This window comes from Pteropus medius, unplaced genomic scaffold (assembly GCF_902729225.1).
Source record: "Pteropus medius unplaced genomic scaffold, Ma_sr-lr_union100, whole genome shotgun sequence".
Taxonomy (NCBI): Eukaryota; Metazoa; Chordata; class Mammalia; order Chiroptera; family Pteropodidae; genus Pteropus; species Pteropus medius.
This window is the reverse complement of record NW_024345601.1, coordinates 16,379,326-16,391,654: the sequence shown is the minus strand read 5'-3', so window position 1 is coordinate 16,391,654 and position 12,329 is coordinate 16,379,326. Positions and strand designations below refer to the sequence as shown.

The 12,329-nt window shown below is 33.0% G+C and overlaps 1 protein-coding gene across 6 annotated transcripts in view; it reads left to right on the top strand.

Moving 5' to 3' along the window:
* ZRANB3 (zinc finger RANBP2-type containing 3) overlaps positions 1–12,329 on the top strand; it is a 279,275-nt gene that overhangs the window by 144,412 nt on the left and 122,534 nt on the right. For all 6 annotated transcript variants that reach the window (XM_039874536.1, XM_039874537.1, XM_039874538.1 and 3 more), the window contains exons 9-12: positions 2,705–2,824; positions 5,040–5,159; positions 8,120–8,299; positions 9,108–9,260. In XM_039874536.1, the coding sequence (XP_039730470.1) occupies positions 2,705–2,824; positions 5,040–5,159; positions 8,120–8,299; positions 9,108–9,260 (573 nt within the window). The remainder of the gene's footprint in view (positions 1–2,704; positions 2,825–5,039; positions 5,160–8,119; positions 8,300–9,107; positions 9,261–12,329) is intronic.

Here is a 12,329-nt window from a genome sequence, read left to right as displayed (position 1 = left end):
TATTGCTTACTTTGTAATTTTAGCTGTCATCAGTTGGCTTTCCAATATGGAAGATAAAATTTTAGCTCTTTCACCCCTCTGCCTCAAACTCACACCCAGGTCTTTCCCATATTCTCATTCTCCTAACAAGGTGACAGGTGGATAGGCAGGAAGGCAGGCAGGCAGATAGACTGATGGATGATGGATGGATGGATGGATGGATGGATGGATGGATGGATGGATAGATGGATGGATGAATGGATCAATTGATAGAGAGTTTACTTTTACTAATTTTAGAGTAATTTATACCCATTTAGGCTTGATCAGTATTCACCATGGATATTCTTAGAACCATGTTTATAATATTTACAAATAGGTGAACTGTGTAATATAGTATGGATATGTTTTCTTCTACAAATCATTTTCAATTATTCATCTTCAACTTTCCCCTAGTTATTTAATATCTTCTTAATATCTTTAAGCATTACCATTGTATTAATTGTGTCTTCTAAAAGAAATTTCCCCTGTAGTTTTGATCAGCTCCAGCCTGGACTATTGCTTTTCAGTCTGCTGTAGAGCTCTCATCCTGGGCATTTTCTTTATTTCTTCCTTGTGTTGAATTACCTCTCTATTTGATATTATTTTCTTGATTTGTTTACTCCCTCATTTTGCTGTACCACATTCTTCAGTAGTCTTCAGAAAGGGTATTATTTGAATCCCTCCATACTTGTAAATGCCTTTATTCTACTTTTATTTCTGACTTTATTTTTCCTAGAATTTTTAGTGTTGATACTGAGTTATCCAATGCAAGTCAAAATTTTTATTCTATTTTGATCCTATGAAATCTTTTCTTCCCCTTCCTGGGAGCTCGTAGAATCAATTTTTCATCTGCAGTGTTCTAAAGATTCGTGGTGATGGACCTTGCTCTGGGTTCATTTTCTTCCACTGTGAAAGATCTTCAGTGGGTCTCTTCCATATTCCATTTTGGAAACTTATATCTTTAAGTTCTGTAAAGCAGCCTTTATTTCTTCGATTATATCCTTTTCTCTGTTTTCTCTTTATTGTTTTCTAGAACTTTTATTATTCATATATTGCCCTCATGGCCTGGTCTTCAAATTTTCATATATTTTAACTGTTTTTTTAAATGATTTGCCATCTACTTTTGGGAAGATTTTCTCAGCTTAATAATTAGTGAATTTTTTTATTTCTGCTATTATCTTTTTAATTTTCAAGAGTACTTCTCTTCCTCCCCAACTATTCCTTTTTTGTAGCATACTATTCTTGTTTTGTAAATGTTAATCTCTTCTAGTTTTCTTTTCTCTGTACAGTTGATCTGTTCATATAGGTTGCTTTCTACAAACACCTGATGATCCTTGGTTGTTTGCTTATATTTATAAGTAAGACACTAAATGATGAGTAGAAACTCTGTTCATGATTATGGCTTGTAAACTGTGGCCTTCAATAAAGGGTGATCTGACCAGGACTGCTGAGGAGCCCCCAATATTAATATCTTTAGCCTTTTCTCTTTGGGTGGTCAGATTCCCCTGCCTAGAGGGTATAAGCCCTTTTGTCTGTTTTGGGCCTGTGAGGGTAAGAAGGTTGAGGAAGAAGGGCAGATCTCAACATTTATTATATAACTTTCATTTAATGTCCATGATTTTAAGCATAGTGTACCATCAACGTGGGATTCCTCCATCCAGTTACTCTCTTTCATGCTCTGCAGAAAATCTCTAGTTTTCTGCTAGGTTGGGTTGGGAAGTCACCTATTATGTGGTGACACATAAATCAATGTTGCACATATCAACTACTTAAACATTCTTTCAGCCAATTTTCTCGTTCTAGCCACACCTCCATACTCACTTCCAGAGGTGCCGTTTCCTGAGCTTTTTTAGATTACTACATTGTAAACCAGGCACTTCTCAATTTTTCATACTCCAGTTTAGAAACTATTAGGTTGGCTAATCAGTTAGCAGGCATCTGTCTACTTTTTAGCTCCTAAAGTTTTGTTGCTATTGATCCTTCTCCAGTGTTCTTTCTCTCTATACACTTTGCTGTCATTTAAACCTAGCTCTGAGAAAAAGTAGAGGTTAAATGTGTGACCTTTTCTGTCCTGGAGACAAACTAAATCCCCTCGTTTTCCATTTCTCTTAGCCTGTTTACTCCTTAAAATGTCCTGTTTGTAAATCTACTTAAGTTTTTTAGTTTAAAAGATGAATAAACCAACTTATTTTTACTCTTAAGCTTTAGTCCTGGCTTTTATTCTTTTTTTAGTCTTCCCTTTTTAAAAAATGATATTCATCTGATTTTGTTTTTTTTTTTTTTGCCTTCTATTTTCTCCTTAAGTCTATTCCACTTAGTCTTCTATATACTCTTTTTTGAAAATTACCTTATAAACAAAACCACCAACCTCTTCTGGGCCTTAGTCTACTTGATTACTGATTTTCCATTGAAACTCTTCTCTTGTCTTGTTTGTTTTTTCCTTCTAATTCTTGTCTTGTTCTTGTTTTACTTTTCAGGTTGTTTTTTCCTCTTTTAGCCCTCTTCTTCCACATACCCTTATATGTGTGCTTCTACTTTCTCTTAGGCTACTTAGAAAACAAAGCAGTTAAAAGTTCATGGAAACTTACTGATTTTTGAGATTTTTTTTTCATTTATTAAAAGAAAACGAAATGATTTTTAGTAAATATTTTTATGACATTAATAAGGTTTAACTTTTAATATTTAGGCAGGTGCTGTAAAGGATTATATTAAGATGATGCTTCACAACGATTCACTTAAATTTCTGGTTTTTGCTCACCATTTAAACATGCTCCAAGCTTGCACAGAAGCAGTCATAGAAAACAAGGTATGTTACCATTTTTCTACGTAGTACTTTTAGGTTGCAGATTTTTAATATAGTAAACATTGTCTTATAATTGAGTTTTTTTGCTTGCTTTACATGATGGTATATAAATTATTATTAGCCATTTTTCTTGCAAATTATAGCAATATATTACTAATGTGTATTGATATTTTATTAAATTTTGTCTTTTACACCAGTCTTATAATTTTCCACTGATCAAATAAATGATCTGGATTGATTAAAACATGCTACCTTCATATGCTATAATGTGAATTTCATTTTTGTTACTAGATGTACCATTTGAGACTGACATAGGCAGTTAAAAGTTAAAATTTTTGATTACCCACATGTAGCCTTAGAATTTGGGTGATGTTGAGGGAAAAGGAAGAATGTATTAAGCCAATTTTTGTGCCTGACTACAGTCATACCTTTTAAACTCCAGGCAGCATATTCTATATAGAATATGATTAAGATTTTGTATAGGTAAATTTATAACAGATGATCAGTCAGGTAAGCTGCACCAGACCTGCTGGCCTTACTGCATTATGTTATGTCCACCTTGCTCCCCAACAGCCCCGTCAGTGACAGCATCATCCACTTTTTTCTTTTTAAAATTTAAACCTGTCACCTCTCTTTATGTTAGAGGACTTCTAGAGGTGCTCAGAAGCAGGCAGAAGAAATTTCCTGACAAATTTCCTGACAAATGATGTGAGCTTAATATATGTGTAGCCACTTGCCTATGTAGGTAGATTTTTTTTTTTTTAATGGAGGAATAAAGACATTTTTTAACACTTTGTACAGTATAGATTTTCAAACACTAGCCAATAAGTTCATTAACATTACTAGAGAAGTAATTCTAATATTTCCTTCATTGAAATATTTATGATAATATAATATGATAAAGTGCTATACATTCAAAGGTACTTTCTCATTGATTATCTTATAGTGTCTATAAAACACCTCCTAAGGAAAGAGTTAATTTACCTTAGAAATAATTTTTAAATGATCAGGCAACAATATTCGATTCATAATATTTTTTTATTCTGATTCCATTTTACTTAAAGCTACTGGAATCTATTCCAAGTGTAACAGTCTATCCCCTTTTCCTACTTCTGCTTTACTAATGTATTTAGAATCCCACTTAGCATCACTAAGAATTAAAAACATAGGTAGTCACAGTGTTGGGAGTGAATTTCTCTCAAACTCTCCCTAGCCTGACAATGTGTTTTCCTTAGAAAGACCCTCAGAAGATTTTATAATCTTCCTTAATTGATATTAAATGAGTCACTGGTCAATTTATATCTGTATTGTGAAGACATAGAAAGTTAATAAGGGACATTCTATTTAATGATTAACTTGACTTCTTATATAAGTACATATTCTCTATGTCTCAACTACTTAAGACTGTGTTTTCCATAAAACTGCAAATATGAATGAGATTATTTGAAATTCAGGGCTTATACTTGTTTTACAAAGTTGAGTAATAAGTTCTTTTTAGCTGCTCTAACACACACACTGATTGTTCCCATTTCTCAATTCAAATCATTCTTAGAAGACAGCACTGTTCAGTTTAGCACTTAATATTTCTCTGCTTTTTAAAACTGTAGGTGGGTGCGTTGGTCTCCACCTCAACGGAGATGACCATGACACGTTTTTCTTTTAAGTTTAATAATTTGAAAAAAGAGAATTCAAATGGTACATTTAAAAATATATTTTCCCACTTAATATTAGGATATTTCATAAATAGACATACTACTCTTCATGAATTCCTAATACATGGGCAGAATCCTCTTTTTATTTTCTCACACGTCTGACTTTACTTTTACTTTGGAATTAGTGATCCTGTAACTTGAAAATTATTCTGATCCATCATGAAATTTTCACACCAGTTTATATAGAATTTTACTGAAGATGACATTTGCTTAATTCAGTAATGATTTATGAAACTTCTGGTATATACAAGGCATTGCGCTTGGCAGTGATGCTGTGAAAATGAATTAGACATAGATCCTACCCTTAAAAGACTAAAAAATGAAATTGTTATCAGAAACTAGTAAGAAATTTGATTAATATTCTTCTTGTATAACATTTACCAACCTGACATCTTACGCAGTTTTTATTTTATTATGAGAACATAAAAATAAGCTGTAACAATATAAAATGAGATGGGTGCATGGAGGCTTGTCCTAATTTTTGCCATGTCCTTTGTTAATCCTAGACTCGTTATGTTAGGATAGATGGAAGTGTTCCATCTTCAGAAAGAATACATCTGGTTAATCAGTTTCAAAAGGATCCTGAGACTCGTGTGGCTATCCTAAGCATTCAGGCTGCTGGGCAGGTAAGAAATTTTGAGTCTTAATTTGATAATGAAACATCTTTGAGATCATAAACAGGCCATTAACCATAATTATAACTTTATATCTGATATCTGGTATAATAAATATTCATTTAATTTTGGAGAGTGTTAGAAAGTATAATGGAAAAAGACCTCAACACCTCTGACTCAAATCTTCCTAAATTTTCAAGGAAAGAATTTCCTAGAAGAGTATAGTTCATTCGTTTGTAATACTTTTTCATGACCATTTTTCCTTCCTTTGAATTTGCATAGAATTTTCCCATCTCTTTCTTATAGCACTTACCTTTTCTTGGTTGTTTTCAGCAGAGTCTATGAGGCAAGGTGGCCTAAGGCGTAAGAATTCTTCTGCCTGAGAACTTTTTGTGGAGTGGCCCTGGTTTGCCTTAGAATTACATTTGGCTGCAAGTAAATGAAAACTCAAATTAAGAATGACTTAAATACATAAAGTTTTTTTATTCGCTCATGTAGACAGTCTAAGGCTAGCATGGTGATTCCACAAAGTCCTCAGGACTTAGGCCCCCTTTGGCTTTCCGCTTCATCACTCCCGGCAGATATCTTACTTCAGAGGGCTGCTAGATCTCCTCCGTCATATCTGCAAACCAGGCAGCTGACTGGAGGGAAGCATGCTACATCTCAGTGGCCTGCAGTTAGTCCCATGGTCACAGCTAACTTTAAGGGAAGCTGAGAAAAGTACCCTTTATTCTAGGTAGTCATGCTAAATATCAGGTGTTACATTACAAAAGAGCAAGAAAAGAATAGATATTAGGGAAGGCAATACCAGTCTCTGTCATACTATGTATGAGGGAAACCTACTGGATTTTTTTCTACTAACATTCTAAAATATTTTTATATAAATGTCTAAGCCAGGATGTTTAACATAGAGAAAAGTAATCAAGCATATCACTCTGCGTCCAGCCTGGTGGTATATGCCACATCTGGCATCTTCTGTGGACTCTGGATTCTGAACCAGGGCCAAAGATCTGCTTTTACTCAGCTAATTGATGTGTGTATATAAAATTGTATATAGAGAGAAACCCCATGAGGATGAAGAAGTTCTAGAACTCACTAGGAATTCTAATCAAAACGGTTATCTCAACAGTTCCCTCATGTTGGATTAAACTTTCAATAATCTGAGTTTTATGTATCTGTTAGAATATTCCAGACAAAGAAATTATCATCAAAAAGAGCTTAAAATTAGAAATAGAATGCTCAGCATGGGAGAAGGAAGATAAGAGGAAGCCAGGCAGGAGATTTTAGCAGTGGCCTGATAAGAGACTGAAATTCAGATTGCACAGGGCACTCACATGTTATTCATGTTATTCTATTCCTGAAGACCTTGTAAAATTCAAAACTCACACACTTGAACACTAGTATCTTCACAGCAATAAAGGAAAGTAGAAAGGACTTTGTTCCTGGAGCATGTGAATCTTCTATCACAGTAGTAACTTAGAGTACCATTTATCTTGCCAGCATATTTTCTCTTTATTCTTATATAGTCATATGATGCTTTTTACACGCTTAAAGGTGTTCCTCTTTAAATAGGACTTCTTATTTTTCAGCATTATCTTTAGTATTTTGTGGCATTTCCTGTCCTAAATAGCAGCATAGTTTAGATGGTGATTGTTTGACTCTCTCCATCTTTTTATTACTTCTAACTTCTGTTCTAAAGTGATTGATCTTCAGTGAATTTTTCAGCTTGAGGACTAGTGCCACTGTTTAATGAATGCGAGTATGATGCTGTTTTGTGATATAAAAATATATTAAGTTAAAATAATCTATCAAAATAACAGCACAGCAGTCACAAAAGTCACTCATTCACAGTAGTTCCAGTGTGTGTGAACAACAGCATGGATTAGATGATATTCCCAAAGGATGGTAGGTATTTCTGTCCACCATCTAACCTCATTTATTCTGTGTGGCAATAGCGTAAACATGGTTCACATTTCACTCAGCCTACCAACTTTAAAACCATGCATTTTTCAGAGACTCATGGACGTGGACAATAGACTAGTGGTTAGTAGACGGGAGGATGGATGAGGAACGGGGGTGGTAGACAGGGTAAAGGTGGTCAAATATGTGGTGACAGAAAGAAATCTAACTATGGGAGGCGAACACACAGTGTAAATATATACATGCCTTACTGTTAAAATGTACAACTGAAACTTATTGGATTTCATTAACCAATGTCACCATAAAAATAAATAAATGAATATGTACATGCATACATACATAAATTTTAAAAAATAAAATAAAATCATGCATTTTAGACTCATTTTTAGCTTGAGGGGACTTGCATTTTTATTTTATAGATTGATTATAAAACAAGAGTTAGTTAATGTTTTTAATGTCACATTATTTCAAACTGATGTAAAATACAATTGCACGAAAAATGCAATTGTGTTTTATGTATTGAGATACGAGCAAGTAAACTCAGGGCCTTTGGAATGTAACATAAGAAATTTCAAAGGAAGAGATCATGACTGGAGACATGATTTGCTTCTTTACAGAACAGCAGGATGAATTAAATGAATAGAGGATGTCATCGCTCTTTGCCTAGTTGCTATGGATACCATGTGATAGAAATTATATTCTCATTTGTAATGTATTTTATTAGATTTTCCATTGGTAATATGAATCCAGCCTTCATCAGAGGATAAAGTGATTTTGTTTATATATAAATCCATCAAACTGACTTGAAATATTTAAATACGTTTTAAATGTGTGTTTTGTAGTTTACCTGTCTCTTGCAAATAAGCAGTCTTCATTTACCTTACACGAATTAAATTTTCTTAATTGGGCTTAAAATAAAAGACTGATTTGTTTTTAGGTCCTTCAGCACCCTCTTGTCCATTTAACATGTTCAGAAAAACTTTATTATATATGGCTCTATGTTATAGTCTCAGTTTATTTGCATCTCAATTTCTTCACTTTGTTTTGCTTAGGGTTTGACATTTACTGCTGCAACTCATGTTGTATTTGCTGAATTGTACTGGGACCCTGGGCATATAAAACAAGCAGAAGACCGTGCTCACCGAATTGGACAGTGCAGTTCTGTGAATATTCACTACCTTATTGCAAATGGGACTCTGGATACCATTATGTGGGGAATGTTGAATCGCAAGGTAAAGCTTAAATTTAGACCAGGTTACCAATTCACTCATTAGTATTCATAGCCTACATGAGTTAAGAGGCTGAGTTTTAGTGTTTTCAGGTAAAGGATACTTACATATACTAAGATATTGATGTTAATAGAGACCAAGTTCAGAAAAGGCTTCAGTTGATAGTATCGTACCACTATCCTCTATAATAAGAGAGAGGCATGAATTTCCGTGTATACCTATTGTCTTCCAAGCCCTTCTTCTACCATTTTGGAAACTAGAGGAGAGGGTTAGCTAGCAAGGAATCATAATGCTTTCAAGTGACGAGTCTTTTTTGAAAGCAAAGAGTAAACCCTTTCTCAGAAGAAGTCTTGAATTCCAAGCTAATTTTGGACAGAGGACAGCCTGTACCCAGACTCTAGAAAAAGAAGGAGAGACACTGCCTGCTCTGTCCACTGAGCTGTTTCTTCTCCTAACCTTGAGGGATGTTTATAGTAAGGATTTGATTAAGGATTAGAGGATAATTTTCAAGTTTTCAAAATGGCCAGTCATATATAGGTTTAATTTCAAAGTTTATAAATATTAAAATAAAAGTTTTATGAAAAAAGCAAATAGTATAATATCTCTTTTCCTCATAAGAATAGGAATCATTGACTTGGTAATTTGGTTGTAATTTTGAATAATTATATTACTAAAGCTTCTGATATGTTGAAACAATATGATTTTCTTTAATGGGTTGCTTATGATTTGAATGTAAAATCAAGTTATTGCTTAGCAAATGCCAGCTGTGAGGTGAACTATTATGTAATTCTTATGCTTTTCCATCTTACAGGCTCAGGTCACCGGGAGCACATTGAATGGTAGGAAGGAGCAACTTCAGGCTGAGGAAGGTGATAAGGAAAAATGGGATTTCCTGCAGTTTGCTGAGGCTTGGACTCCAAGTGGAAGTTCCGAAGAGCTCAGGAATGAAGTTTTGTTCACTCATGTAAGATTATATGACTTATTCCTTTCTATTTTTTAAAAATATCTTGAAATTGTAACTTTATTGTGTATTGTTTTAAATAGAAACCTTCAATTATTCATGCTATTGAAATGAGCCTCCACATTGATGCCAGAAGGCTGCAAAAGTGGCTTGTATCTTCCAACAGTTATATATCAGGGCTCACTGTTAAGCTCCTTAGAAAATAAGCTAAATAGAATCCAGTCTTCAGAAGAAAACATAGGAGTCTGTCTTTATGACCTGAGTGTAGGGAAAGATGTATTAAATTTGCCACAAAATATAACATTAGCAAGTCACAGATCCAATAAAGATACTTGCATTACAATGTTTAAAGTATATAAAGATTTTAAATTCAATTAATAAAACACAAAGAAGCCAACAGAAAAATAGGCACAAAATGTGCTCATCAGAGAAGACCTATGTAGCCAATAAACATGAAAAGAAGCTTGCCTCACCAAAATAAGGCAAATTGTCCCTTTACATTAGGAAATAATTTGTGGTGTGAGATCATGTGACTGTCCTGTTCCCAAAACCTTTCACCTGGTAGTTTTAGCATTCATTGATGATCTTTGCCTGAATCAGTTCTAAAATAGTGGTTTTTCTAACTCCATCATTGCTTCTATGTTTATTAGCTGGCATTTTTCTATAAGGAAGAACTTTACTTCTCCTCATTAAAAAAAAGTATCACTGAACTTGGGAATTCTGTTACTGTTAGTTAAAGTGGTATAATCCTACACTTATTTTTTTTAAATATCTCGCTAGTGAAATCTTGTTCTTTGTTCTTTTTTCTTCTTTTTTTTCTTGTTTTAAATAAGTTTCTATAAATTTCTGATTGCTTTTTGCTTTCTGACAAACAACATATTCCAGATTCACTTTGTATTTACTTTGCCCCAGATTTGGAACTAGATGTTTCTTTCAGGAGCCATGAATCCCTTTATTGTCAAATGATATTTAGAAATCAGGAAATTTTATTGCTCTGAGATGTCATTGCTTCTGTAACTATTTTCAATGTACAGTTATTTACACACACATACATACATACGTACGTACATATGTACATACATACAGTTTTGCATAGGTAGGTAAACATGTATGTATATATATGTATGTTTGTATGTGTGTGTTCATTAAGTCATAAGTTCATATATATACAGTTCAAATCCAGCACCATCGAGTTCTTCTTCATGTTCTCCATATATCTATACGAATATAAATATTTATATTTCCTTATCCAACAGTGAGAACTCTGATTCATAATATTATCAACATATTTTCTCATTTGCTCCATCCTTCCTACATACAAAATACTTTTAAAATTACTATACTAATACCACTACCAAGAGCTAAGTAACATTCAAGATTTCTTAGAAGTTTTAAACATGGTATCCTGTCCAACAGTTACTTGAATTAATTCTTTTTTTCTATGTGGTTGTCTTACCAGTTTGCTAGACATTTAGGTTCATTGGTTTCTGTATGTATTTAATTGTAGGATTTACATTATTTGAATATTTAAAACATTTAAATATTTCAAAAGTCAAAACTATAAAAAAAGTACATGCAGAGAAGTCTCAATCTCATCCCTATTTCTGTTTCTATTCATCCCCTATAAATAGCCATTTTTTTAAGTTTCTGTATTAGTTTTTCCTGATTTTCTTTTTTGCAAAAATGAACATCTGTGTGTGGAGGAGGGTGCGTGCGTGCTTGCGTGCGTGCGTGCGTGCGTGTGTGTGTGTGGTGGTTTTGGAAACAACCAAAATGCCCATCAGTAGGAGAATGGATATATAACTTGTCATAAAATGCTATTTAGAGGTTAACATGAATGATTTAGATTTATATATCCAGATGACCAGATTTTTAAAACATAATGTTGTTATTTTTAAATATAGATGCACACACAAATAATATTATGTATTTATGAATACATATGTGTGTAATAAAATACATAAACATAGATTGGAAGAATATACATCAAATTTATAATATCGGTTGCCTCTGAGAGAGGAGGAGAAAGAGCCTGGGAAGAATAAAAATGTCATAGTAACTTCATTAGAAATATTTTATTTATTTTATTTTATTTTCAAAAAGGGTTAGAATTAAATATTACAATATTAGTACTTTTAGATTTTGAATGGTGGGTATATGGATGTTTGTTATAGTCTCTATATAGTAACAAGTGCTACTTGGAGGCCATATATAAACTAAATAAGAAATAATATATTAGAGAAGCTTGAAGTCATTCAAACTGCTGTTTCCTAGCCCTTTGGGAGCAATATGGTGTGAGAGTTATGGGAAGTTTAATTTTAATTTTTGAAAGAATTGATCAGAAATTGTAAGACTAAAATTAAGGTCTGCACATGTTCTCTTTCATAATGCAAAATTTAAAATTTAATATAAAGTTTAGTTCCATAAAAACAATGTTATTTATGTGGAATCTTACTTACAATAATAGTCATTTTTTTCTAGGATTCTAGAATACCATTCTGTTAACTATTGCTAAAGAAATAGGATTATTCCTAAGAACTTATTTAATTAAAAAAACTCCTTTTAGTAGTACTTATATTTTGGTCTATTAAAAAGTAGATATCCTAGGTAATTAAAAAATATATAACTAAAACTATAAAAATATAACTATTATTTGAAGCTGTTCTCATTCTAAATTCCCTATTGTACTATGTTTAAATTTTCATTTCTAATATAAGTATGAAGAATTTGAAACACATCTCATATATATACACGATTATTGTTTTCAAGTGTATCTGAAGAAAAATGTACATCTGCGTACAAAGTTAAGACAAAAATCACCCAGTCACCCTGACCAAATCTTACTTTCCTGAGTTAAGTACTTATTTTTCATAGTTTACTGTTACCTTGTACAGATTTTCCAGTGCATGGCTTTGGACACACATGGTTTTATCAGTACTCCCACCTTATCCACAGTTTCGCTTTTCACTCTTTCAGTTACCCATGGTCAGTAGAGGTCCAGAAAACATCAAATGGAAAATTCCAAAAATAAACAATTCGTAAGTTTTAAATTACGTGCCATTCTGAGTAGCG